The sequence below is a fragment of the Atractosteus spatula genome, chromosome 16, assembly GCF_055471065.1.
Source record: "Atractosteus spatula isolate fAtrSpa1 chromosome 16, fAtrSpa1.hap1, whole genome shotgun sequence".
Classification (NCBI taxonomy): Eukaryota; Metazoa; Chordata; class Actinopteri; order Semionotiformes; family Lepisosteidae; genus Atractosteus; species Atractosteus spatula.
In genome coordinates this window covers 5,603,907-5,629,775 of record NC_142721.1, presented here as the reverse complement: position 1 = coordinate 5,629,775, position 25,869 = coordinate 5,603,907, and the positions used below count along the sequence as shown (strand labels likewise).

The window sequence follows — 25,869 nt, the reverse complement described above, 5'->3', positions numbered from 1 at the left end:
GAAAACATCAACACCATTTAAGCATCGGAACTGCAAAAGATTACAAAACTTTGGTGAAAAGGTTTTAGTGCTACAGGGAACAGAGCCTGCTGAGGAAGGTTCCTTTGTTTCAGAGATGGGGAAGAAAGCATACTTTGTTGTTGTTTTTTTTGCTCTTTACTTTAAACATCTTCAACATAAATGTTAAATACAGTACAAGATAATAGAGTGAAGCCAGAGCATAAAGTAGAATTGTGAAAAGAGATTCTAAAACTACAGTTTTGTTCCTTTTTTCTTCAAAATTGGCGAGAGGGATTGATCGCTAAAAAATAGTTAACGGACATGCAGAAAAAACATTTTTGATTTTACATTACTCTTTCAGCCATATCAGGAACAGCCTAATCTTAAGGAAAGAATTAAGCACCTAAAACACAACTTACTAGGCACAACTGAGAAAGGTTTGAGAAACATTTGCTAGTTCATGTTCTTTACAAAGCTGTATTTTGTCAATGACTAGCCAAAGATTCAAAAGTTTCACATAACCAAAACAGGATTTTTTAGAGTTATAAAGCGTAGAGGAAAGAGTACAGTTCTCGTTACAGAAATGCAAAGTACCACTTGAGCATTTCAGCACTTCTCAGTATTTTTTTCTGGAAACTCCATGCCATTCCTTACACTTTTAAGGAAGCATTCGATGGGAGCTGTATTTAATGAACACCTTGTGTTTATCCTCTTGCTGGAATGGGTTCTGCAATGTACAGCAGACAGGACACCAGAAAAAAAAAGGTAAAATCAATTAACCGGAATCAGGAAGTCTTTTTCCCTTCAGGCTCATGTTACACAGCACCAGTATTGTATGGAGCAAACTCTGAACAAGTGTGGTTCCAGTTAGTTGTCATCGCTGTCCGAGTCAGACGACAGCCTCTGCTCAGCCACTCTGTGCATGTCTTCTTCTAACGTCACCAGCTTGCCATCCGGTCCCACTCTCATAGGCTGTATCACCTGCTCTCTGAAAGGAGAGAGAGCAGCTTTTAACCAAAAGCAAATCAACATGAAATCTGTAGGGTTAAGATTTAATTGACAAGCACACAATGACACAGAGGATAGCGCTGGGGCCCTGGGTTCTATTCCTGGGGTGCTATGTGTGTGTGGAGTTTGTATGTTCACATGAGTTTCCTCCAAGTTCTGCGGTTTCCTCCCACAGTCCAAAGACATACTGGCAGGTTAACTGGCTTCTGGGAAAACTGGCCCTGGTGGGAGTGTGGATCCCCCTGCCTTGTGATGGACCAGGACGATAGCCTTGTGCCCATTGCTGGCCCGGATAGACTCTGGCCCCCTCGTGACCCCGTATGGGATAAAGCAGTTAGAAAATGGATGGATGACTACACCAAATGTTTATGTTGCCCATATAAAGGAGGATTTACCTTTTTTTAAAAAAAAAAACAGTTTTTAATCTACTCGGTATGTTCATCTACAGTATCGGCTTCAGGGGGCTTTTTTTCTCAGCTGAATGCAGGTTGCTATTGAACTGCATAGTGTCCATTAATGATACAGTATATCAGCCCAGAGCAGCAGGTGAGCTGTACCCTGCAGAGTGCTTAAAGGACAGCAGCAGTGCCACGCACCCTGCCTTCTTAACATGCCGTCAGTCATGCCGGAGTGACAGCTGCCCCTCACTCCAGTCGTCCCTCACGCTGCGAGCCATTTGCATAAGAGGATCACTTGAAAACATCAGCGCCAAATGTCTGGTTGACACAACCCTGTCTGCCTAGGACAGTACAGCTGGCAGGATTTACAGTTGTGAGAATTATCGGGATTTCGGCATGAATGGCTCCTAAAATGGGACCTGATCTTCATCTAAGTCATAATAATAAATTATATTTAACAACGTTAGGAAACGTTAGGAAACATCCTGATGAATGGAAAATCAATATTTGCTCTGCTGCCTGGATTTGAGTCTAAACTGGGATATTCAGCGTCGTTTTCCATGAGCTGCTACCCCATATACAGGAAGTTAGCGTGTTAGTTGCACAAGCCGTCAGTGCAGAAAGCTTAGGAAGCAGTCGGAGTGACATTTTCCAGACCTGATGATAAGCAGATGCACTGAATGAATAAAAATAGAGTTGGTATATTGATTGTCTAGAGCTTCTTAATGGGTACAGTGTAACAACATCACTGCCTGCAGAGAGGGTCCTATACATCTACAGTCTTATTGCATGCAGGCACTTGTTTATTAGCAAAGGCATGGTGTGCGTATGACATTTAAATCTAAGGAGACGACATATCAGTGTGTATGACAGCCTGGGATGTGACAGACTCCACATTACATGGGCTGTCAGGCTAATCAAAGACTTGTACTCCAGAGGTGACACGTTATAATTTATTTGCATTATGAATGACATACTGTACTTCCATGGTATCCTAGAGGATGCTGAAAGTTTTGAAATATGCAGAAATCCACAGGGAGGGGTATTTATTGGTAACTATGTCTGACTGGCAATGTTACCCAGTGCATATCAGATTAAGAGGCAAACACCTGAGATCAGGATAATACCCTGCAGCCCATCCTGTCTCACACAGAGCTTCATTAGCAACTTCAAACAGTGTTTGTTTTCCATCAGAAGTCAACAACGCGCTCCTGGATGTTTATTTTCACTTCACAATGTGAAAGTGAAAGAGAGCGTGTTGAAGAGCAGGGTGTTCAGACAAAAAGGCCAGGGTTAGTATGAACAAAATCAATACTGAGCATGTTTGAGCTTGGAGAGAAATTAGACCGCAAAAACTGCCAGCAGCACCAGTGGCATGTTGTACACTTCGTGTTAGACAGCATGACAGTGTAGTCTTCTGTTATTTCCACCCATTGCAGTGTTGCAACAATGAGTGAACATCAATTGCTGATTACAGGTATGGAACTTAAAAGCTGTACAGTTAATGTATAGCTTACTGTAGGTACCTGCAATGCATTTTTTCTCTTGATTTCTGTATTTTCCTTCAGCAAAAAAGATGACAATTTATGTCAGATGCAATGTGCTGTAGTTGATATTCATACCGTGCCTTACGTTTTCTCAACGTGGATATGAAAATACGCCAACATTGGAGACCTTGACAAATGTGTTACGAAACCTCCTGACATTTCTAAAATTATGCTCATCTGCTCTCAGTTTCTCTATGTAAATCCTCTCAATGTAATTGAGAGTCATCACATACAAGGGCACGAGGAAGGCACCATGGGCCACAGAATTCAAAAAGATTGAAAGATTCTTCTGCTTGACAGCTGTGAAATTGAAAAGCATAAATTCTATACTGTCCACAACATTTGCTAATTTTGAAAATGATTCAAAAGACATCTGTTCTACTGTCTGTCAGTAGTGCAATTTCCTACCTCGAGAGTTTGTCGAACATATTGACTAACTTCATTGCTTCATATTCTTTTTGTTCATCTGTCATTCCCTCCATGGGGTTGGGTAGTTTCTCCTCTACACGGCCTGTCACTGGATTAATGCTGAAAAGGAACAACAAAAAATAATAATTTACCTAAAGGCGATTTATAGACTTTGAAGTTAATACATACAGTAATGTGCCATGAAATATTCTAGTGATGTGCTTACTAAGTTCTAAGTTAAAGGCGAAGAAGACAAAGTGTGCTGGAAAAAGCTAGCACAGCGCTCGCTCGATCTGATTGAAAAAATGCCATTTGCTATTACAACACATCATCCTGAATTCAGTTAATGGTGAGGGTCCAATCTCGAAGAAATGAACTGCTTCTTTTTCGAAAGCAGCTTTTTTCAGTACTGGATTAAGGTTCCATTTTAAACTTGACTGTACATCATCAATCACACAATCAGAAATGGAATTTATACTGAAAGCAGCTTTCTCGGTCACCATCACAAGGCACATGTTTGATGTGAAACCACAGATGATGATCCTATATTAATGGTGAAAATTGTTAAATAGTAATACTTCACTGCATTTGATGCAATACAGACCATACAAAGTCTGTATTTCATGCTATCAACTGGCAGGTTGCGGGTTCGAGTCCCTCATGCAGACACTGCTGTCTTGAGTGAGGTGCTGTACTCCAGTTGCTCCAGGTCACCCCGTTGTATAAGTGGGGAGCATCATTGCGGGGGTCATCCCTGTGATGGACTAGTGGTCCATCCAGGCTCGGGGGGCAGAACATGTGCTCTCTATTCCTCTTAACGCAGTAGAAACCAGGATATGTTCACGCCAGAATAGCTGTTGTGGCTCTGGTCTGGACTTTCGCTCGACCTTTTTTCACTCGTCATGGGTAAAGGGTGCTGCTTACTTGGGTTTTGCTTCCTTGTACTCCTCCGTGTCCGTATCTTCGTCCTCCGAGTACCTGCCTTGGCCCCTTCCGCCTGCCATCAGGCCCCGGGCGGCCAGCAGGCCCGCGGCGTTGCCATAGCCAGTGTACTTGACGAACCTGGAGACTGAGTGCAGGACAGAGGGAGGCCCTGAGGAGCAGCCGGGCCAGTTCTCCACAAACAGCCAACCACAGCTTGACCATGCAAGAGTGGATACCCGCTGGGACCACACTGTTTTACGGTCAATATCAAGTGTCCCAGCTCAAACGAGCACTTACTGTACCGAGTGTGCTCTCCTAGCCTGTGGTCTTTAAACCCAACCAGACAGTGTTTCCAAACAAATCAGACCTGTGACTGTTCACAAACAGAAACTTGAAGCAGAATAGTAGGATGGCTTATAATGCACACACCTCACAATGAGCCAAGATCAAATATCTTTCTCAATGATTAAAAATGCATATGGATGTTAACCAAGAGCTGTATTCACTCAGTTCACTGATAGAGTACAATTTAAGAAGGGATTTAAACTATACAAAAAGACAAAAGGGTTCCCATTTAAAAAAAACGATGAAAAAGGTTAAACTACTGCATGTTACACGGTAAATACTAATGATCTAAACCAAACCAAGAAAGTGTTCAGGAAAATATATATATTTTTTAAAGCACACCTGGCATCAAGGCTAACTCCAGCCCGGTCATAAGGTCATTCTTGCAGAGCACTGTACAATAACTGAATTTCTTTCAGTTTCCAAATACATAACAGTCTGTGCTCCAGCTGTGGAGCTCCACTCACCACTCTCCTTGCAGAGCACGAAGAGTAACTCCGCAGCGCAGTGCTTGACGTCGGTGTCTATGTGTGTCATCAGGCGCACCAGCTTGTTCCGCAGGGCGCTGCCCACCTCTGGGCGGTTCTTCACATCGCGCAGTGGAGGGAGAACCTACCGGGACGCACAGCCGAAAAACAGAAGGCCAAATACGATGGCTTTGAGCTGAAGGAGGCAGTGTGAGAGACCTACAGCTATGAAAGTTAACCACAGTGAACAGGGAGTCATTTGTGGCTGCTGCCCCCAGAAACACTGCAAGGTAACAGTGCCTCCACTGGTTAACAAAGTACAAGGCGTCGTAGCAGAAAAGCAGGCCTCACCTTCATCCTCAGGAATTTCCTGGTCTCTCTGTGAACGCGAGCACTCTCTGTCAGGAGATTCAGGGAGGGGGTGAGGGTCTCTTTTAGCTTGTGCCCCTGGCATTTAACAAAAAGAAAAGCATTCGATTTAGAAAAAGTAACAGAGAAAAGGAGAAACAGTCATGCACAGTTGTGTACCGGGCAGTGGTCTGAGCCAGTGTTGTCCATAAGAAGATAGGTGACACCACTACAGACAGAGCTGGTGTTGAGTACAGAATTCTTGTATCCAAATGTTTTACAAGTTTGTCAGTTAAAAACTCTATACCATGTCATCTTTAAGATATATATAGTATATTAAAAATGTTTACAAGTTTTAAAGCAGATTTTAAAATGAGAATCTCCAGTCAGTTTGAGTAAGGCCCCATGACGAGGGCTTCATTTATAATTCAAATGGACTATATATACCGAGATGCATTAAAAACGAAAATCTGTGTTCTGTAAAAAAAAGGTATTAGAACCAGAAACGTGTACAACAGACAGTTATTCACTAACCCAGCTAATACTGAAATTGCTTTTAATGAGAATTCCAGCTCCTGTTTGTTTTCCTGAATACCCAGGGCCCATCTGTAATGCAGTCTCTGTTGTAATACCTGCCTTAAAAACACTCACAGGCAATCAAGCAAATAATCAGTGCAGCTCCTTGCAGATGCTCTCGTACAAAAACATGATACTCTCCAAGGCAAAAAAATCTCACTGGGTGCCTTTTCCTAAATTCAGAGGGATTCAGTAAGCTGGAAGGCAACCTAGGCTTTCAAGCACAGCTTCCTTAGGTTTGAACACCATCATTTGTCATATTTACCTCCTTCAGCTTTCCTCATAAGCTTAAAAGACTGAAAAAACTACAGAGACAAACTGTAAATTTAAATTTAAATTGTATTTAGACCCTTTTATGAAACTCCAAGTTTGAGAAGAAACATTTATATTTCATTTTAAAAAAAAGATAAGCATGATGAGGCCATTTGGCTTACTGTATGTTGTTCGAGTTTCACTGAGAGATGCAAGGAGACGGTAAGATAATAACAGAATCTCATGTAAGAATATGCATTGCAGAGAACAGCAAAAACCATGAACAGCTAATTTTACGTCCATCCATTTTCTAATCTCTTCTTGCAATTCAGGGTTGTGGGTCACTGTGGGGGAATAATCTCCAACCCCAGAACGGAGGACTCACCCGATCCAGCCTCTTCTCCATGAAGTCCAGCAGCATGTTGACAGCGTCCATATTAACCCCCATGTACTCAATGGAGCCCTGCTGGACCTTGGGCATAAGCAGCACGTCCAGGCACATCAGGGGCAGGTTCCCCAGCAGATTCACTGTGTGACTGAGACATAGACCCTGCACTCAGATGCTGGAAGTGAAATCCTAGACTGTGAAATTCGGCCTTCATAAACAAACATTGTGTTTGATCATAGCTGAGCCAAGGTGGGTTTCTGTACATCTAAACTGGATTTCTTTAAACCTAGATGTGCTTCAGACTGTTGTCTAATCAGAAATGTAGTCTAGAGTCGTTTTCTAGCCCTTAAGAGGCAGGACTCTGTCTCTTTTGATGTGAGATTAATTAGAGCAAATTAAAGCAAAATTTCACTGGACATCTGGAAAAAAGTCAATGGCATTCTTGGCAAAGTCAAAATTTTGCAAACTTTCACCAATGTGGAATATTGTTCTCTTAATTACTAATTCACGGCCTTTTACTTCTCTGCCAAAGTCCTCAAAAATGTTTTATGCTGTAAGTGATATTTTTGATGATAGGGCACTGCACCTGTTTTGCCTTTTCGTCTTTCTCTGTTTTAATTTTGTTGTGACCCCCCTCCCTATCCTTGTTTTGATCTATGCTTGTGGTACTATATGGTAACATTACCTAATGATTTAATAAGCACTTTACCGTCTGCTTCTTGTTTAGTTACTCGGCCTGGATGAGCAATTGGACTGGAAGTCAGGAAAAGAGAGATGCACAGTGTAGGGGCACAATTCTACCATTTCATTAGACTTAACTCTCACTCTTTGACAACACACACTATTATATGACCCGCATTGTCTCGTGTAGAATAACATGATGAAATTATCCTTAGTATGGCATCATATGCATCAATAAAAACATTCATTGATTTTAATTCCCCGAATAAAGTCACTTGGCACAGGGTATCCTCACGAGGTAAATGTGCTTCTTTACGAAAAGCTGGAAGAAGCTCCTGCTGTGTGTTGATAATTAAATGATGCCACAAAATAAGCTGAATTCTCAAAGAAACTGACAAGAAACTCTGCTGAGCTATGATATGTAAGGTTCACAACGTTCTTAGGAGAAAGGGTGCTGCTTTGCCACATTAGCCTGCTCACTCATCCATTTTCTAACTGCTTTACGGGTCAGTTCAGGGTCGCAGGGGAGCCGGAGCCTATCCCAGCAAGCAACGTGCGCAAGGCAGGGTACACCCTGGACGGGACACCAGACACTAGACTGGCATGATACCCCAATACAAACTGTCCTTATCTAAGAGACAAGGAAATTTAAATTTTCTGCTAATTACTTTTATAACCTTCACAAAAATTCAATTCCCCACACTAACATCTGATTCTAATATGCAACTTGGTCAGATATTATATTACATAAAATTAAAACACAGAAATGTACTAGTTATGGGTGTAGTTTAAGTACTCCAGTGCAGAAAAATGCACTAGATAATGCATAAGATAAGATTTTACAGGACAAAAAGATGTTTCCTGCACAGAACTAGTCAAATTCTTTTCAAACTGTATTTCAAATTGTATTTGGAAATGGAGAAGATTATTATTTACCATTTATTTCCTTTTTTCTCTTTTTCTACATAGGTCTTCCATGCAGCAGATTTGCAGATTTTTTAAATCAGTGAATTAAAAATCAAACCGACAAAGAAATCATCTACTTAAGTGAAGAATGATTTGCAAGCACAAGATAGTTATTAGTCGAATGTGCCGTACCTGCTTTTCTGTGAAAGTCACTCATTTCAGAACAGCAGGTCTTTAAGCCAACAGATGGCTGCTAGGGTTTAGTCTCTTTAGCAGACAAGCGCCTTACTAGCCTCTGGTAAACAAGCTGGAGCTGTGCTGTTAGCTGCAACTCCCCTGGTGCTGCTGCTGATGGTGTTTATTGAAAAGTGCTTCCAGGCAGCCTAGCCATTTCAAAGCAAACAGAAACTCTCTCTTAGCTGTCAGGACTGCCCATCGTCCCAACCGTCATTTCATTCATTCATGTTTTTTTCCCCAAACTGGTTAAACTTCCCAGAATACAAGAAGTTAAAATAGGCAGTAGAACAGGCAAATTAGAACATTTTCAAAGGGAATACCATGGTTATTTTAGAATGCTGTTAGTTCTGTTCATGGCTGTTCTGTTTAATCTTTGCTGATTGAAAAACATTTAAAACATTTTAAAACAGCCTTCTGTTAACTGAATCATCCAATGCAAGTATTCATCATATAGCCTATTTTGAATTGAAAAAAGCAGCAACAGGTTTGCTTGTTGCTTTGTGAAAAGGGAGTCTGTTACCTGTGGAATTCCTCTGTCCTGTCCTCACCATCTGCTTTGCTCATCAAGCAGTGCCTCAGGATAGCTCCCAGACGTCTGTACAGCGCCGCTTCTTCCTGCAGATCAAGAGATAATGCCCAGGGTGTGAAAGTGAACAAAAGTGTCACGAAACAGCTTTAGAAATTTGTCTTAAGGATTATGTGTGGTCTTTTACGTGTTCGCTTACACTTTCTATATGATAATTTCCCTGATAATTCTTTCCTACTTCCTGAACAGATCTTTCTTTCTTTAAATCAAGGGCGTCCGTCTTCCAACTGATGAGATGGAGAAAGTGTTTCTGAGGAAGTAAAAGCGTTCAGGCGATCCTCTCAGTACTTGTGCAAAATGGGCAATACGCGCCCCCTCTGTCCCGCTTTACCTCATCCACATCGCGGCGGTTGGCGTCAAAGGTGATGTTGAAGAAGATCTTCAGGATCTCCATGGCGCGCTCCGTCTCCTGCCGCGGGAGGGGGACATCGGGATCGCTCCCATCGGCCCGCGCCACCTCAAAGGTGTCCAGCCAGCGCAGGCCCAGGGTGCTCTCCAGTGCGTCGGCCAGCAAGCTGACGCCTCTCAGCTCGTGGGCCAGCTGCCCGCGCACGTCCACCCGCAGCGCCGTGAGCAGGAAGGTGAGCCGCAGGTCGAAGAAGCGCACCTCGTGGGTCCACTGGCGGTCGTGGCAGAGCTTGAGGCGCTCGGTCAGGCCCACGATAAGGCGCAGCTCCGCGCCCACTTCCTGCGCGGTGGGGCTGTTGAACACGATGTTGCACAAACATTTCAGGGCCTCCACAATCACGTCCAGGTCCGGGATCTCGGGGGTCACGCCCTCGCTGTGCTCTATACCTGCGTGCCGGCTCAGCGTCTGGATGGCCTTCCGCGTGGTGAAGGGCCCCAGGCAGTTCTTGTCGCGCGACAGAATCCGAATGGTCTCCAGGCAGGCCAGCTGGCAGGAGGGCTGCAGGTCCCGTTCCAGGAACCCCAACACCAGCTCACCCAGCCTCTGGAGGACCCCCCCAAAAAACCCCAACAAAATCCATGTTAAACCAATAAGCATGATGAGCTGCACAAAGAGGTCACAGGAACGGGATCTGGACCAGCTTTGTAATCCTCAAAGCATTTTCGGAAAAGTAATAAGATTAGTTGTAAAGCTAAAACACTGAACATTAACAAAAGACATCATTCTGATTCATCATTCTGCAGTAAAAAAAAAAACACCATCTTATTCAGCTCGGTTTAGCCAACAGATGCTTGGCCAGAGTAAAATATACTGTACCGAGGAAAGCACAATTATAAAACAAAATTGGTCCACATTCTTGTAAAAGGAATTCCTGGGAGAGGCACTGAGTTGTCTATTATTGACATGGTAGTGTGGAGATACTAGCACTGTTCAGTGCAGATGGCAACAGCAAGGGGCTCCAGCGTGGCTCGGCGAGTAAAGGTCATGGCTTATAGCGCAGGGTGGAGGGGCAGGATCTGAGCCTTGTCTTTTGCCGTCTGCGACTGGGATCCCGCTGGGGACACAAAGGACTTGACTGTCACTGGGTTTGGCTGGGATGAAAATAAATAATAATAATAATAATAATAATAATAAAGGTTTCATTCAAGAGGGGGCTATTCAGTCTTCCATGTCACTACCCTCTTATTTTCTTAGTGATACTAAGATTTTGTCCAGCCATTTCTTGAAGGAGGTCAAACTGGATTTACCAATTCTAATTGTTTTTCAGGGCCTGAAATAACGCTGATTAAAGGATCTATTGAATGTTACTCACTAATATGTATATTTGTATCAGTCCCAAATGTATTGGGACAGTAATGCCTAAACTCTCATTTTCACTATGAACTCTATTATTTATGCACTTTCTAAGTATTTTGTGAAATAATATATTAATATATTATGAACCTCTTTATTTTGAAGGAACTAAACTATGGGGACAAACGTCTCTTGACGGTCAGAGACGTTTGCTGTTGGACAATCCTATCAACATAATGCAATTCAACCGGTGTTTTGGAGAAAGTGAAAGAAATGAAAAACTTGACCATATTACGGCACCACAGCACATCTCAGCTATATGGCAAACATTCTGCATAGCAATAACGACAATTTGGAAACTACTGAAGAAGAAAGAAACCACAGGTGTAATTATTCAGACAAGAGTGGGCTGACCAGTTGATGACCCAGAAATAAACAGAGCTGCTAAGGAACCCCCTAAAACAACCCTCAGTGAAATCACAAACAAGCTCCAGGGTGCAGGGATGAAAATATGAAGATCGTCAGTCTGCAGAACACAGAGACAGCAAAATTATAAATATTACACCACAAGAAGTAAACCACGTAAGCAGCAAAAGTATAAAAATCAAAGCAAAATCTGCCTGCAAGTTCAAAGATGAGCCAGGAGGGAGCTCATTTTGTTCCTGTGCACCATCTGTTCATTCTGGAACACCAGCACCAACATCAGTGACTTACTGTTTCAAGCAAAGATGAGCACTACTCACTGCCTTCTGCTTCCTTTGTATTTTTGGGGTGCATAAGGAGGTGTTTCTCTCAGTTTTCTATTTATTTTCTGACTTGTAAAAAAAACATTTTTACATATTACAATTAAATCATAGCAATAAATAAATTTAAATAATTATTTTATGGTTGTTTAGGTCAAAGATACACACTGGATTCAGACAGAACAATGGCTACAGCAATGAACAGTTCGCAGTGGAGGGCAGAAGTTACACCATCAGGAGCTTTCACATTTGAGCGCAGATGCATTGAGTTGCTAGCCTCAGGGAGAGCTGTGATTATAATCAGTTCTTCTGCTCTTCATGATTAAAAAGGAATTAAAAATCATCGTGTGGCTGGAACAAAAAACACACCAGTGACAATCTTGGTGACAAGATTATAGTATAGCTGGTGACCCGCTACAGTAATCTTAAACTTTTTACTAAAACCCTAAAAACCAAAATGTTAAAGTTTCAATGAATAGTACATATTTATATAAACATTAATGACAATTAATTAAAAATCTAAAGATGCTAACTTCAAATTGTCTCTCAGTTATAAAGTTTGACATCCAGGGAAGACTTTAAAATGAAGGTTATACAAACATTATTACAGATCCAGATCAAGCATTCATTAAATGTACAGTATAATTTCTTACACACTGTATTTGTATAACATATGCAGTAGGACCTTAGAATCCTACCGCTGCCACTGAGTGCAGTGTATCTTTAAGGGCCTAAGATAGACAGCCAAAACCTGTGCCCTTCTACTGTAGGTCAAATCACCTTAACAGATCCATTATACTGTACATGGTAAACCCTCTTACATCTTCAGTGTAAAAGCGTATCAGCAACAGGGAAAGCAATCTGGATATCAGTGGCACAGTGCCAGAGGCTCAGAGAGCACCACTTAGCATACCAGTATTATGACTACTGGGGCAGAGGCACTGACAAGTAAAGCTAAACCTGTGTTGTCTGCTACTGTACATTTTCCATTGGAGTGAAGTATTGAAGGGTTGACTGCTTTCCATTTTTGAACCAGACTTCCACAAGAAAAGGTATGGAAAAGTTGAAAGTTTCTCTTACATGCACTCTTTTCAGCGATGGGCAACCATGAGTCAAAACTGTAGAACATTTGGGAGCTACCGACCTTGTAAGTATGTTTCAGACAAAGATTTTATGCTAACGACTAATGCTTGTTGCCAAATGGCTCTTTTCATTAACATGACCACAGATGGAGGCTCTGTGGTCTGATGGTAACTTTGTGAACAAAACGTACTGTTGAGACTGCAGTAATGCAGAAGCAAGGAGACCCAGATTCCAAACTCTGCTTCATACCCTGGATTCTTTCAAGAAACAGAAAGATGAGCTTCTCAGATCAAACAAAACTAAATTATTATCATACTTTGACAACTTTTAATGTAATGATGATCATGTTTGCTTTGTACTGTTTATGCCACTGGAAAAAGAAGTTTCTTCTTCTTCTTCTGTTCCTATTTCAAAACAAATTATTCAGTTAATGCTATTAAAATGGGGCTTCTTATCTAGGTCACATCAAAGTCCCTTACTAAATGTTGCAACTAATAGGTAACCATTTAAGAAACATTTGCAAGAACTTTCAAACAGTGCAGGGACATCACATAGAGCACTAGGGGTTTTAACACAGCAGGCGTCCAAAAAACAAAATAATTTAAGCGGAATGATCCCCTATCTCCACAGTAGGATTGGCTGTAGAATGCATTGGGTACATTTAGGACCAACAAATCCTGACACATTAAGAGTATCAGCTAATTGGAAATGCTTAATGACTTTCACTCTGCTACCGATGATCCAGTCAGGTGGGAAGAACATTCATTAGCTGCAGTGTGGCCTCATCGTGAGCTATCTGCCCGAGTGTCCTAATAAGTCAGGCAACGAACCACACCACTTTCCCATCCTCCAGCCTGCCGTAACGGCTGACCCCTGCTGGCCACATATGGAATAAGAATGATGACAAAAACTACAAACCCACATTTGAAATATTTTGGCCTCAGCAGAAGCGTGTGGCAAAGCACAAGTTGCTAATGCAAGTTTTGGTTAAAGACCAGAAGTATTCAGCTAAATGAATTCCTTACAATGCTGCTAATATTGCAGATTAGCTTAGATCAATATAGTAATAACATGGAAAAATGGTGTATAATTGCAGGACTAGAACACTCCGAGTGTTGAGTACAATGCTTTTTAAAATGCTCTGCACACGACGTTGCCTCTTTGTGCATCAGCAAAACAACCTTACAGTTTCACATCACACAATCTCAAGTTGCTCCAGTGGACAAGAGAACAGATCCTGCAGATCAATTAGATTAGAAGAAAATGAACCCTTCAGCTGAAGAGACGTTTGTCTGGAGACCTCTGTTGACAAGGTGCAGTACAAAACCACAGGGTATCTACAGTATATCACGTACAGTATGAACACCAAGGATCCAGTCTGAGAGAAATATTTATTATACTAAAGACCAGATCAAATCAAAACTTCAAACCAGTCACAAACTACAAATGAGTACTTGCTGGCAGATTTTTGTTTGTCAGTCTTATGCTTTTACTTAAAGTTACTTAGAGTTAGAAATCTGCAATTTAGTAAAAGTGTCCAGTTTACCCTATTTCATAGCCTGGTTTATAAGACTGACACTGTTAAATAAAACCAGTTAAACCAACACTTATAAAACAAATGTTGAAATAAAACCAATATGAATGTCGAAAGACATAAATAGCATCCAAAACAATTATTTAAATGGAATAATCCCCTGGGATCATGGGACTTCAGGGGAGCTGTTGTTAATGCGATTCCTTAGCATGTGTCGATGTAGTTCCACCAGTTCTACAAACCTGTGGTGCTTTGAAAAAAGGAAATGTTACAGGCAAATCTATCGCATATTAAAAAAAAAACTTTCAGTGCCAAATGGGGAAAATATTTACAGACATTCAATTAGCTTGTTCGATTCGTGTTTGTGTACGCATAACAGAGCAAACCTGCTTGAAAGCTTCGAAAACTTAGCTACAGAGACAGTAAACTGACTAGTTCAAAATCTTGAAGTGGAGTGTGGATACCCAGGCCTTATTTTATTATTACCCCATACAAACTAAACTTGCCACCTCACAATGATAGGTGACTGTGTATGTTTTTCTTCCCATTCGGAAGTTGATGCTTTTGCTTGTTTCTTTACTCTTATGACCACAACCATATCATTCACTGTGCCTTTAAATGTGAAGTGTGGCCTGATGCAGCTTATTTGTCCATATCCATTATAAGTTCAAATTGATCCATATTCGATAACTACTTTATACAATTATCCAACAATATTAAATAAAATAAGCCCTGGGTTCTATAAAAGTTTATCTATAACTGCTATTTATTCTACAGTTATACCTCTTCCAGGATCTCTTCCTAACAAAAAAGCATGCAAGAAAAGGAAGAAAAAAAGTTTAAGGTTAGTAAATATGTCTTCTGATATACAGAACAACAATTTGATAGATATTTTCTAAATGAACTCCTTTAATCATCAGGGGCTTTGCTCTAAACTGAAGACAAAAGCTTTCTGGAAGTATTGTGTTTTGATTTTTTTAAATAATTCATCTGGTAAACAATTAAAACAATTGTTTTTGTTGTTGTTCAGCAGCATTTCTCTATAGCAATTTGGTTAGTTGACAAAAAGACAAAGAAGCAGAGGATAGAGACATTGCCTTCATACTTTTCAAGAGTCAGAAAAGTGATGACAGAGCATGCTAATCTATTACTTCTCTGAGCCTGTTAAATAATTGCACTGAATAACAAGAGTTAGTAACCATACCTGTCTTTCTTCACACTCATCTGCTTCAAATGTGAAACACTGGCTTTTCTAAAACAGAGACACAAAAAATATATATAAACAATTCTTGGCAACTCATTTTATATCCAGGTAATGTCATCATTTATGAGAGACACCAAGAAGAAAAAAATAACCATTTTTGTTGGCACATACATAAAGGTGCCATGAATAAAGATAGATATTGATTAACAACTTCGTGTACAAACACCACTGATGGGAGAAATACATCCTGCTGGGAAAAAAAACAGCTTGTTTGTTTTCTGCCTTCATGCATTATTAAGAGCAATCACTCATAACTGACAAAATGTTTTTTGTTAATTATGCAGAATGTTTTACAAATTAATGCTTTGTCTCAGGAAAGAGAAATAATCATTATTTTTGCAACTCTTACTTTGTTATAATGATTAGTTAGGGATCATGATTAAATTTGGGATCATGTTTAAATAGGGGTATCACTTTCTACGTATGGCCTGTTACAATCCACAACTTTCTATCTTTGCATTGTTCTTCTTCAAATTGTCTAAAACCAAAAACTTTTTTTTCAGTTTTGTATCGTGGAGACTTGCTAAAAAGTTTATTCTTTCTTTTGGTCTGGGGGTATCTCCGTTTTACCTCCTTGCAGGCCTTATTCTAACCTTTCAAGAAAGATAACCTAGATGACACCCATCGTGTAGAACAGGAAAGTTAAGTTTGAAGCCAGAAGTATTCTGGGGATGAGTTTTTGTCTTCCATTCATGTAAACTTAACAACTTTTCACATAATGTCAACAAAAGTAAATGCTTGCTCTTTTATGTAGTCCCACACTATGTACAGCTAATTAGGGTATATCAACATGCAACAGGAAATGACATTTCTAACCCAATTAGGATATGGCTTTAGGATACTGCTGGTGTCAGTCTGAAAGAACAGCTTGTTCTGTCTGTTGCTGTTTGAGATGTGCTAGGGGCAAAAAGATCCAGCAGCATCACATTCTGCTGAGCGTTCCTTCCAGAAGAAGAGCAACAGAGATACTGTTCAGGGGTATGTAGTCAACGTGACTTCTGTGAGGCACCAGGTGACTTACTGGTCTATAACAGGACAGTTCAGATGAGCTGAGCAGCACATGGCTCAATGATCTAATCCAATTTTCACAACACGCAACGCAGAACAGACCAGAAACTTCCTGGGCAGGATGAAAGGAGTTCCTTGACATTCAGGTCAAAGAAAGGCAGCATATTGAGGAATTACCTCAATGTTCTGTTGCAGAAGTATCTTTAAGTGTGATTTAAATCAGATTTTATCATGTTGACAGTTGACCTGTTTTCCACCGTTTTTTATCATTTTCAGAATTGAATGGCTGAACCTTTTTCAGTAGATACATTCATAAACAAATGCCGACATTGGGCATTTTAAATGCTGTTGTCCTTTGACAAGAGATGGAAAAAGAAAAGGACAAAGCCCAACCCCAATCTTAACTGTGGATTTCAAGCTCCTTGCTGATTAAAAGCATCTGATGGTATTGATCTACTCTAAGGCTGTTAATATTCTTTAAAACGTTTATCAGATTTAGGCACTAAAAGTATAAGAGGCTCTTACACCCTCATTATAACAGTGATAACTAGTTGCATTAAATGATCTTTAAGTCATACCGTGTACAATGTAGAGAAACAAAAAATACACACAAAGTATTTTCATTTCAACACCAGATTTCACAACTTCAGAGACCGTTATATACAGTACTTGCATCAAAGCAATTGTATGGAGTACCTACTCTGATAATTAAAAACGGTTCACAAAAAACATTAAGTAAAAATATTAGTAAAAAGTTGCCTGCTGATGTATTATTCAGCTTGCTAGAAGGAACTTGGAGTGAAGCTTGGGTTCCAGAGCTACATATTAAAATAATAATGACTTCAATTAAGATATTTACTACTACACTTGAAGTAACAGCTGCACAGAATAAATCAATAGTTTGCTACACTATCAGAATGGCAACTATGGTGAAGGTGCTATACACACCTGCTATTAACACAGACCTGTATCTTGCACTCTCAGCCCAAAACCATTTCCCCAGTCTTCCTGTATCTCAAAACCTGTCACTTACAACAAAGATCTAGATAATTTTAAGTATTATCACCACTAATACGTTTTGTTCTTCAAGGTTGTGATGGTGATAATTGATATAAAAAATAATGTTAAATTTCTGCCTGCATTGCACTACCCAAAAGCATTGGTATCAATGACAAAATAGCCTGGGCAAACTCTGTATTCCAGGGAGTGGATGTACCATTATGTAAAATAATCATAGTTAAATAATGCTGTGAAATAAATGTAAAAGTTACTACCAAGAATATACGCCCACGTTTTATTACACTGTTGTTATGGCGAATTATTTTCATTAAAAATTTAAAAATGCAAACTGTATCATTGTGAATGGCAGTTTCATTCAATAAAATTAAATGCATTAAAGCTGACAACCGCAGGGCTCCCTAATCCAGATCACATCGATGCTATTAAATTTGTTACACTTAGGATGTTCACATCATGTCAGGATGGTAATGACAGAAAACATGCATTTCTGTAAAAATAGACGGTACTCGGCTAAACAGACTAACAAATCACGGATACTGTATATCCTGTATCTCGAACCCCACACATGGAAACACGGTTAACGGATACGAATCGTATATATAGAAATACAAGATGTTAACAAAATACGTATAAAAATGAAAAATACTAAATTATACCTCCTTATTGTAAGCCTGCAGTGCCTTCAATGCGGCATCTTGGTCTCCTGTTCGCATCGTTTCTATGATGGCATTGAATTCCATTTTCATTGCTGTATTTCAGACGCAGTTATTGTTGTTCAAGTCAAACTGACAACCACACACACGCCTTGCTTTGGGTAATATTCCGATGTGTCTCACCGCGTACCTTACTCTTCCAGCTCTTATCCCTGAAACTCGAAAGTCCTGGAACAAGATTAACGCAGGATTGTAAGCGTGCGTAAGGACTTCTGGGAAATGTAGTTTTTCGTTTTTGTTTCTACACGATCAGGTGCAAGTCTTTAGGTGTAATACTGCTACAATATGCTGGGGATGTATTGATACAACGCGAGGTGTTGAGATAGACATATTCACATTGTTTCAAAAAAGGGTACATTTAGGGTTTGCAAATACGCACTCTTTTTTGCTCTTTTTCTTGTGTATCTCTTCCCTTTCTCCCTGCTGTTATTCTTACAATTAACTGGTGAATATACCGTCCACAAATCGTCATATATAAAAGAAAAGTGCTTGGAAAAGTGAGCCTGCGATTCACCAGCCTTATTAACAAACACTTGATGAGCTTTTACATTTGAATTCAACAACACGACTCATTTAATTATCCCTCTTGGAATAAGGAATAGCACTTCTATTGCAACAAAACAGAGTGAAACTCATCACGATACTAAGCTAAAACTATACTAAACACAAAGTTGCCAGTCACTTAACATTCTTTCGACTTGTACAAAAGTATTTCAATATCAATTCTCAGGTGGGAAAAATTCCTAAAGATTCCCGATTTTCTATGTGTATGATAGTTAAGTGTTGGATCAAAGGACTTGTAGAGACTTTTTAAAATACATTGTTTATTAAAAAAATATGATTTTCCAATCAGTACGTGGTACTAAACATATGGTACTTAACAGGTCACATTTTACTCCTCTCCTTAACAAAATTAACAGTTGCACTAACCAAGAGGTCTGTATATTTTCTCAGTTGTTATGTGTCCTTCTTTCCTTCTTTTTGGTCAATACAGTGTAAAAAATGGAAAGTATTAGTGGAAAGGGAGATCCTTTACTGGTAGTATTAAACTTGTGGGTTTATACAATGTGTAGGATTCTGCTTTTTAAATTTAATTGATGTTCTCTGGTTTGTGTTTCAGTATTGAATCTGAAGAAGTCAATTGGATTGCCTTTAAGGATTTTGCATTCCCCTTGTAGTATTCCCTGCTCAAGACTAAAAATATTTTGCCTGTCAGTATATGACACTCACAGATGTATGGGAATGTATCTGGGCACCATTCTCTGGAATGATTCAAGAGCAGTAATGATGTTCTTATAATGTGCTGATAAAAACAAAATGTTCACAATATTCTACAAAAAAAATAGCTAAAGTGTTTTACTGTTTTGCCCAAACATCTCTTTATTTACAGTACATTCTAGACATTTAATCATAATTTCTAACTCACTCTCTGCCTTCCCCACATATAAATGATGTACACACCTACAGTAAGTCTGTATCATAAATGATCTGTATTTAATTCCCAGGTCCAAAACTGAGCACAGCGCTCCAGCAGTCCAAGACCACAATGCTAACCAGGGTGTCACCATGCAGTTAGTTAAGCCTGTCTTGCTTGACTTGTTTGAACAAACAACAGCAGCTATGGATGTGACATATGACATTATATATTTAGATTTTCAGAAAGGTTTTTAATAATGGTCCTCATAAAAGATTGAGTCTCAGATTCTAGCCTTGAAATGAAAATTGGTCATAAGGATAAAAAAGAGATATAAATAAGAGATGTATACTCAAATTGGGATGACATAATTAATCTGGCACTACAGGGTTAATAGTTACTCTCTCCTTTTCTTAAAACCAATTAGTAGGATGCCATTAGGCCCTGGCTGGCCTATCTGTTAATTTTAGGAGCTTCTAATCCCTGCAACTCCACCACTTCTTCTATGCTAATTGTATTTAATACAGATCTTGGCCTTTGCCCAGCCTGAGGAATGTTGTTGATTTCTATCCTGATGACAACCCTTCTAAAATAAGAAATATATCACTTCTTTCTGTTTCATTTCCTAAAAGCTTCTGAAATTTAAATCTGTATCTGTTCTTATGCTGTTGTAACATTGAAAAAACCTTTTTATTATATACAGTTATAGTTATTATATCTTTTTATAATAACTCCTTACTCTTATCGAGAAATGCCCAGGGATCTTTAATGACCGCTGAGAGTCAGGACCTTGGTTTAAAGTCTCATCCGAAAGACAGCACCCACTACAGTATTAGGATCCACACAGACCGAAGGGTAGGCGCCCCCAGCTGGTTCCACTAACACCACTTCCAGCAGCAACCATAGCTTCCCAGGATGTCTCACATCCCAGTACTGACCAGGATTAACCCTGCTTAGCTTCAGTGGGCTGCCAGTTGTGAGCTGCAGGATGATGTGTCTTCTGGCTTTTTTTCTAACTATTAATAGTTACAAATATATCAAAATTATTGTAAATTAGGCAGTTCTGCTTAATATCAAAATGAATTTAAATTATAATTGATTTTATAATTTTACTCTGTTTTATTGTCACAGTAATTTGCAAAAAGATATTTCTTTCTTCCTGATTGGCGAAAATAACAAATATGACGTATTTTTTTAAATTTAGAAACGAAGCAATCAGATTAGTTGCGTATATTTTAGGTTTATTTTATAGTGCACTTATTTTTTTTATTGAAAGACAAGGCCAATGTATGTTCCAATCTATTTATTCCAAAGGGCAACTCCAATAAAATTAGCATTATATATGGACGAGACATTAATAACATTTTTCCTTTCAAACATTAATTACCCTGTTAATGTAACAGGATGTGACGTCTCCGTTACTTGACCTTTAACCCTCTTCCCAGAAGAAGGAAGTCAACAAAGATGGCTGACTGGAATAGAGGTAGGAAGTGGACACGTAGTCAATTCTAAATAATATTTTATTGGTTTAATAGTGTTTTTGTGGTTGTATAGTCTGAAAGTTTCTCTTGACAAGTGTGTTAAACGTATATAAAGTTGTGGATACTAGGTGTTGTAAATTAGACTAGAACAAGTGAAATAAATAGAATTATTATGCTTCATCAAGCTAATAACTGATAAATGTAACAAGTGTAATGGTTGTTACAAACGTGACATAAAAATAAAGACAGCATTTTAGCTGTTGATATGCATGCTGTAAGCGTCCTAAACATTATTCAGACAGTTTTTTACTTCGTTTAATCTACTTAAAATGACTCAAGGAACGCTGATCACACAGAGTAGTTTGTATCAAACTGGTTTCTGGTCGTTAAATTGTGGCATCAACCGGAGTAATTAAGGGTGAGCAGAGCTCTGCTTTCTTTAAGGCTTCGTCTGGCACGCACACTTGGTCATAATTAATTCAAATGGTTTTCCTTTTCCACGTTATATAATTTGTTTCTAGTGTGTCTGATTGTCTTCAAACATGCTTATATTATCACTGTGAACTGTGTTCGTGCTGCCTTGAGACAGACTTTGAAACGGGTGCTCACTAAGCTTGTGATGCTTTTCTTTCTTGCTGTTTTTCCTCGTGTTAAGGACATGGCTCTGGTGCTGTGGATGAGATGCTGGATGTTGAGAATAAGCTCTTGGCAGACAATCTGGCCACTAAAGTCTCCAGACTAAAATCAGTATGTATTTAAAACTCTTACTACACCTTGTGGCATATGTGTGTTTTTAAAATGATTTTAAAGCTTTCCAAAACATTTATCAGTAACATGGTAATAGATTTATGATCTCAATGTTTTTATTTGCAAAAGTAGATTGTGAACGGCCCGTTTTCAAGACCGATACAGAGACAAGCTTAATATTCTCTAATAGTGTTGAATTCCAATACACTGCTCACCCGGGCTTCACTTTGTTTCACAGCATTTTTACTATCAGAACTAAGAATGCAGTTTACCAGTCGTATGATACAGAAACAAAAGATTTACTACAGGTCTCTTTTGCATAAGATGAATGTTTATCAGATACTGCTGCTGCGTACTCCTTAATAAGTGTTTCTATGCTTTTATTTAACAGCTGGCTTTTGAAATAGATAAAGAAGCTGAGGACCAAAATTCCTATCTTGATGGCATGGTAAGAGCAATTTGCAGGGCCTAAGAATATACTCCACCAGAAAAAAAAAAAACTGATGACTTTGATGATTAGTAACATTTTTTGGGGGATTTTTACATTGCATACATTTCTGGGGGATTGTTAAACATTATGGAAACAGCTATGGGGGATAACAGCTCTATAGTACTGTTATAATAATAGGAATAATAGGAGCTGGAGTCATGACAGTTAAGAGTTTTAAAGCCATGCTCTGGTTTGCAACTTTTGCAGATGTCTTAGTAACGGTTATTTTGGTTTGCCTGTCTGAAATATTCCACTTGTGTCGTGTCAATTCTTATGCCTACAAACTCTATGTTCTCTCCCACTTGTGGGTATATAGGGGTGTGTTATATACTGAGGTGTATTTTGTTCAACCACTTTTTCCTACACAGAATCATCTTCTTTGCAGACTAGCAATAAAATATTAATTCCACTCGTTTCTAACTACCTAGAGCTTTAGAATTTTGTGAATCACATGACCCTTAACATGTATTCCTACAAAAGCTAAAACCTGTTTTTAATTGGACTTGTGCTGTATTCACACATTCTTTTTGTTTTCTTAAGGACTCAAACTTTTTGAGCACCACAGGGCTCTTGACAGGAAGTGTGAAGAGGTTTTCTACAATGGTTCGCTCTGGAAGGGACAACCGGAAGATTTTGTGCTATGTCTCAATTGGACTGGTCTTAGTTTTTTTTATACTTTACTACCTAGTCTCTAGGACACAGACGTAAAGTGGACAAGGGGAAAAAGTTTTGTTCCTTAACTGACAAGGGGCTTGCAATGAGTTTCTCAATTATATGAGAAATTGAAAATATTTCCTAATGATACAGGCTTCATTAACAAGCTCTGATCGTTTTGGTGAAGCGCCCCCAAAAGACTGAAAAACCGCCGTTTTTTCCCAGTAAAACTGAAATTCACAGAACGCAATATAATCTGTACATTGAAACACAAAGGTTTCTAGTTTTAACCCTGATTATAGTAACATTTCTCTGTGCGTTCTTAAATTTGAAATTCCATCCTGTGAAAGAGAATGAGAAAGTTTGCTGGTATCCTGATTGCAGAATGCTTCTTGGTGGTTTGCTTTGTGGGGAGTGGGTGTTCCTCATGTGCGTTTCTGCTTCTCTGGAATATTCTCATACCTAGGAGTAATTTTAAGATTATAAGAAATGAAAACGAAGGTTAGAGAGCACCAGAAAACATACTCCTATGAAGTCATCCTAGATGATAAATGGAGCAGGAATGGGAAGAACTACTGGTTGTTTTTAGAGTGGTGAAAGAAGGAAGCAGATCTGTTTGTCTTTAAAATATTTAAGACAGGGGGAGTACACAATTAATAGCTGCTGTAATGTGGCAGGTGAATGAAGGTGTGCTGTAGAAAAGAAATTCAGTATTTTGCAGCTACATCTAGGACCTTGTTATATTTCAACATTGGCACAAGGTTATTATTATAATACAGAATACACTTACATGGAAATATTTATTCTTCTAAGTTTAAATTTTAAATTATAAACTGTGATAATTATATTTTTATTTTGGGTAATCGGGAAGTTTTTTTCTTTTGTTAGAATAAAGGTGATTATCAGTTTTGGCTGTTGGAAAAATTAAACAAGTCCTTATTTAACTGCAGTTGGTTTAGATCTGAACAGCTGCTTTGAACACACAGATAATAAGGCAGCTTTGTTGTTTCTATGCAGAAAGTGACTGTAGAAGTTCAGGATACAGATAATCTATTTACCATTATCAAAGGGCTTCATTCTAATTAGTAACAGATCAGTAATTATTTTCCAGATAAAAGGTTTTAAAAGGTCAAACTTCAGCTATATGAAAAGTTTAAACAAATAAATATTGTACTTCTGTATACATCTTTGATGCTGTTAGCTGTGCCATCTACAATCAATGGGGGCTTTTATTCAAAAATAAAGTAATAGAGACCCAGAACAGTAGTCTCAATGACTTCTAACAAATAAGCATAGCATAAAACAAGCTTCATAATCAGCTTTGTGATTTGCTCTTGATGGAACATATATCAGGTTTCTACATTGATACCAACTGTTTTGTCAGTTGTTTTTCAGGTAAATCTTACATGATACTTTTTATAATATTTTTAAACCTCAAAGAGAAGTAAAGAAAAGCTTCAAAGCAATGTTGATTTTTGAATGGTAAAACCAGCGTTCAAGTTTGTTGTCTGCTGTGTCATTTGTTTTCCTTTAGTATGACAGATTGCTTAAGAAAAATATGCCATTAGCAGGCAAATGAAGCATATGGTACTGAGTATGCATTTCGTTGACTAAGTTTGTACTTTCCTTGTGTTATTTCATTGAAATATTGAAACAGCGCAGACTAAGAATTTGTCAGATTGTCAGTCTTGAAAGAATTTTCAGAGCAGCATTAACATGTTAATGATTATATTTCTTTTAATGTATAGAATGTTTGTAATAAACTTCTTAAAAAATAAAATAAGTGTTCAGTGAGGGTAAAATGTCAAGCCCTTAATATGTTCTGTGCCTGCTTAATTCTTTATCAAATGTCTGTAATATGTGAGGTGGAAACAAAAATGTGTAATATTCTGGGTTTTTACAGTCACCATGGTGGTGAACATTGCTTGTAATACAAATCACAATGTATTATGTTTTATTAAACGCTCCTTCTAAAGGAAAGTGTAATTTAAATAAAAGTAGTTTTTTAAAATAAAAGTATTTTGGGGTAGCAAAATCACAGAAAACTGAAGACTGTTAACATTGCTAAAGGTTCTGAAGCACAATTGTCTAGACTGAACATGTCGAATAAAGTCAGTTTCAGGTCAAGAACATTAAGGATTAAATAGTTTGAGGTTTTCTTATATTCTAGTCAGGCATTCCTGGTTTCTTTGTTTTTATTGTTACAGTTATACCATTGTTAGTGCTTTTTGTGTCTGCAGCTTAAAATAGAAATTAACATTACTAGCACAATTGTCTTGCACATTATGTCCACTGCACCAGATATGGCTAGCTATGTTAATAAATGGGTAGTACTTAGCTTCTTTGTAAATTATTAGAATTTGGATGGTTCTTTACATTTATCTGTGGTATTTTACCATTTCTGCATTCACAGAGAGTTGAAAATCTACCGTGGTATGGTTAATTAATTCTGTAGGGAATCAGAGATTTGAGCTAAAGAAGATAATTAAAATTAAGCTGATCATGATTAGAATGCATAGGGTAGAATTTAATTGTAATTTATAAGTTGGGGTATCCCAAAGAGATTTACATTGGAGGTAAAAATATTTGTCAGATTTTTAAAAAACATGAACACAACTGAAGGTACAAATACATGCAGTAATTCAAGTCACAACCAGGAGGAGGCCATTTAAGCTAGGTTCATCTGGCTTGTTTGGTAGTTTGTAGCTAATTGATCAAAAGTGCTCATCCAGCTGCTTCTTGAGAGAAGACAAGGTTATCACCTTCAAAAGTGGGGTTGGACAGCTTGTTCCACACGTCTGCAGCCGAGACTCTCTAAATGGCATACCTGTTAAACAACTTGCAGTAAGGTTTCAAACTTGTAGCCTCTTCTCATCGGATCTTAGAAGCTACTGGCATCAGCACTGGGGTACAAAACCTTGCAGGAAATTCAGGTTACTGCTGAA

General features: G+C 38.7%; 2 protein-coding genes across 2 annotated transcripts; one reads left to right on the top strand and one right to left on the bottom strand.

The window, feature by feature from the left end:
- Positions 1-133: 133 nt before the first annotated feature.
- Positions 134-18,394, bottom strand: ric8a (RIC8 guanine nucleotide exchange factor A). The gene is made up of 10 exons (XM_088934694.1): positions 18,082-18,394; positions 15,320-15,385; positions 9,403-10,023; positions 9,006-9,100; positions 6,659-6,809; positions 5,449-5,544; positions 5,098-5,242; positions 4,286-4,430; positions 3,362-3,481; positions 134-988 (listed from the first exon to the last, which is right to left on the bottom strand). The coding sequence occupies exons 1-10, from the start codon at positions 18,169-18,171 to the stop codon at positions 868-870; spliced, it is 1,650 nt and encodes a 549-aa protein (XP_088790820.1). The 5' UTR covers positions 18,172-18,394; the 3' UTR covers positions 134-867.
- Positions 18,395-19,725: 1,331 nt separating this feature from the next.
- bet1l (Bet1 golgi vesicular membrane trafficking protein like) lies at positions 19,726-24,959 on the top strand. Its single transcript, XM_088934693.1, has 4 exons — positions 19,726-21,035; positions 21,689-21,780; positions 22,172-22,228; positions 22,811-24,959. The coding sequence occupies exons 1-4, from the start codon at positions 21,017-21,019 to the stop codon at positions 22,976-22,978; spliced, it is 336 nt and encodes a 111-aa protein (XP_088790819.1). The 5' UTR covers positions 19,726-21,016; the 3' UTR covers positions 22,979-24,959.
- The last annotated feature ends 910 nt before the right edge of the window (positions 24,960-25,869 follow it).

Coding starts and splice junctions, on each gene's coding strand:
- bet1l (XM_088934693.1), top strand. Junction 21,781..22,171: donor AAGTCTCCAGACTAAAATCA/GTATGTATTTAA, acceptor TTTATTTAACAG/CTGGCTTTTGAAATAGATAA. Junction 22,229..22,810: donor ATTCCTATCTTGATGGCATG/GTAAGAGCAATT, acceptor TGTTTTCTTAAG/GACTCAAACTTTTTGAGCAC.
- ric8a (XM_088934694.1), bottom strand. CDS start 18,171: ATGAAAATGGAATTCAATGCCATCATAGAAACGATGCGAACAGGAGAC. Junction 5,545..6,658: donor TGGAGAAGAGGCTGGATCGG/GTGAGTCCTCCG, acceptor GTTAAATGCCAG/GGGCACAAGCTAAAAGAGAC. Junction 989..3,361: donor ATGTTCGACAAACTCTCGAG/GTAGGAAATTGC, acceptor CTCTCCTTTCAG/AGAGCAGGTGATACAGCCTA.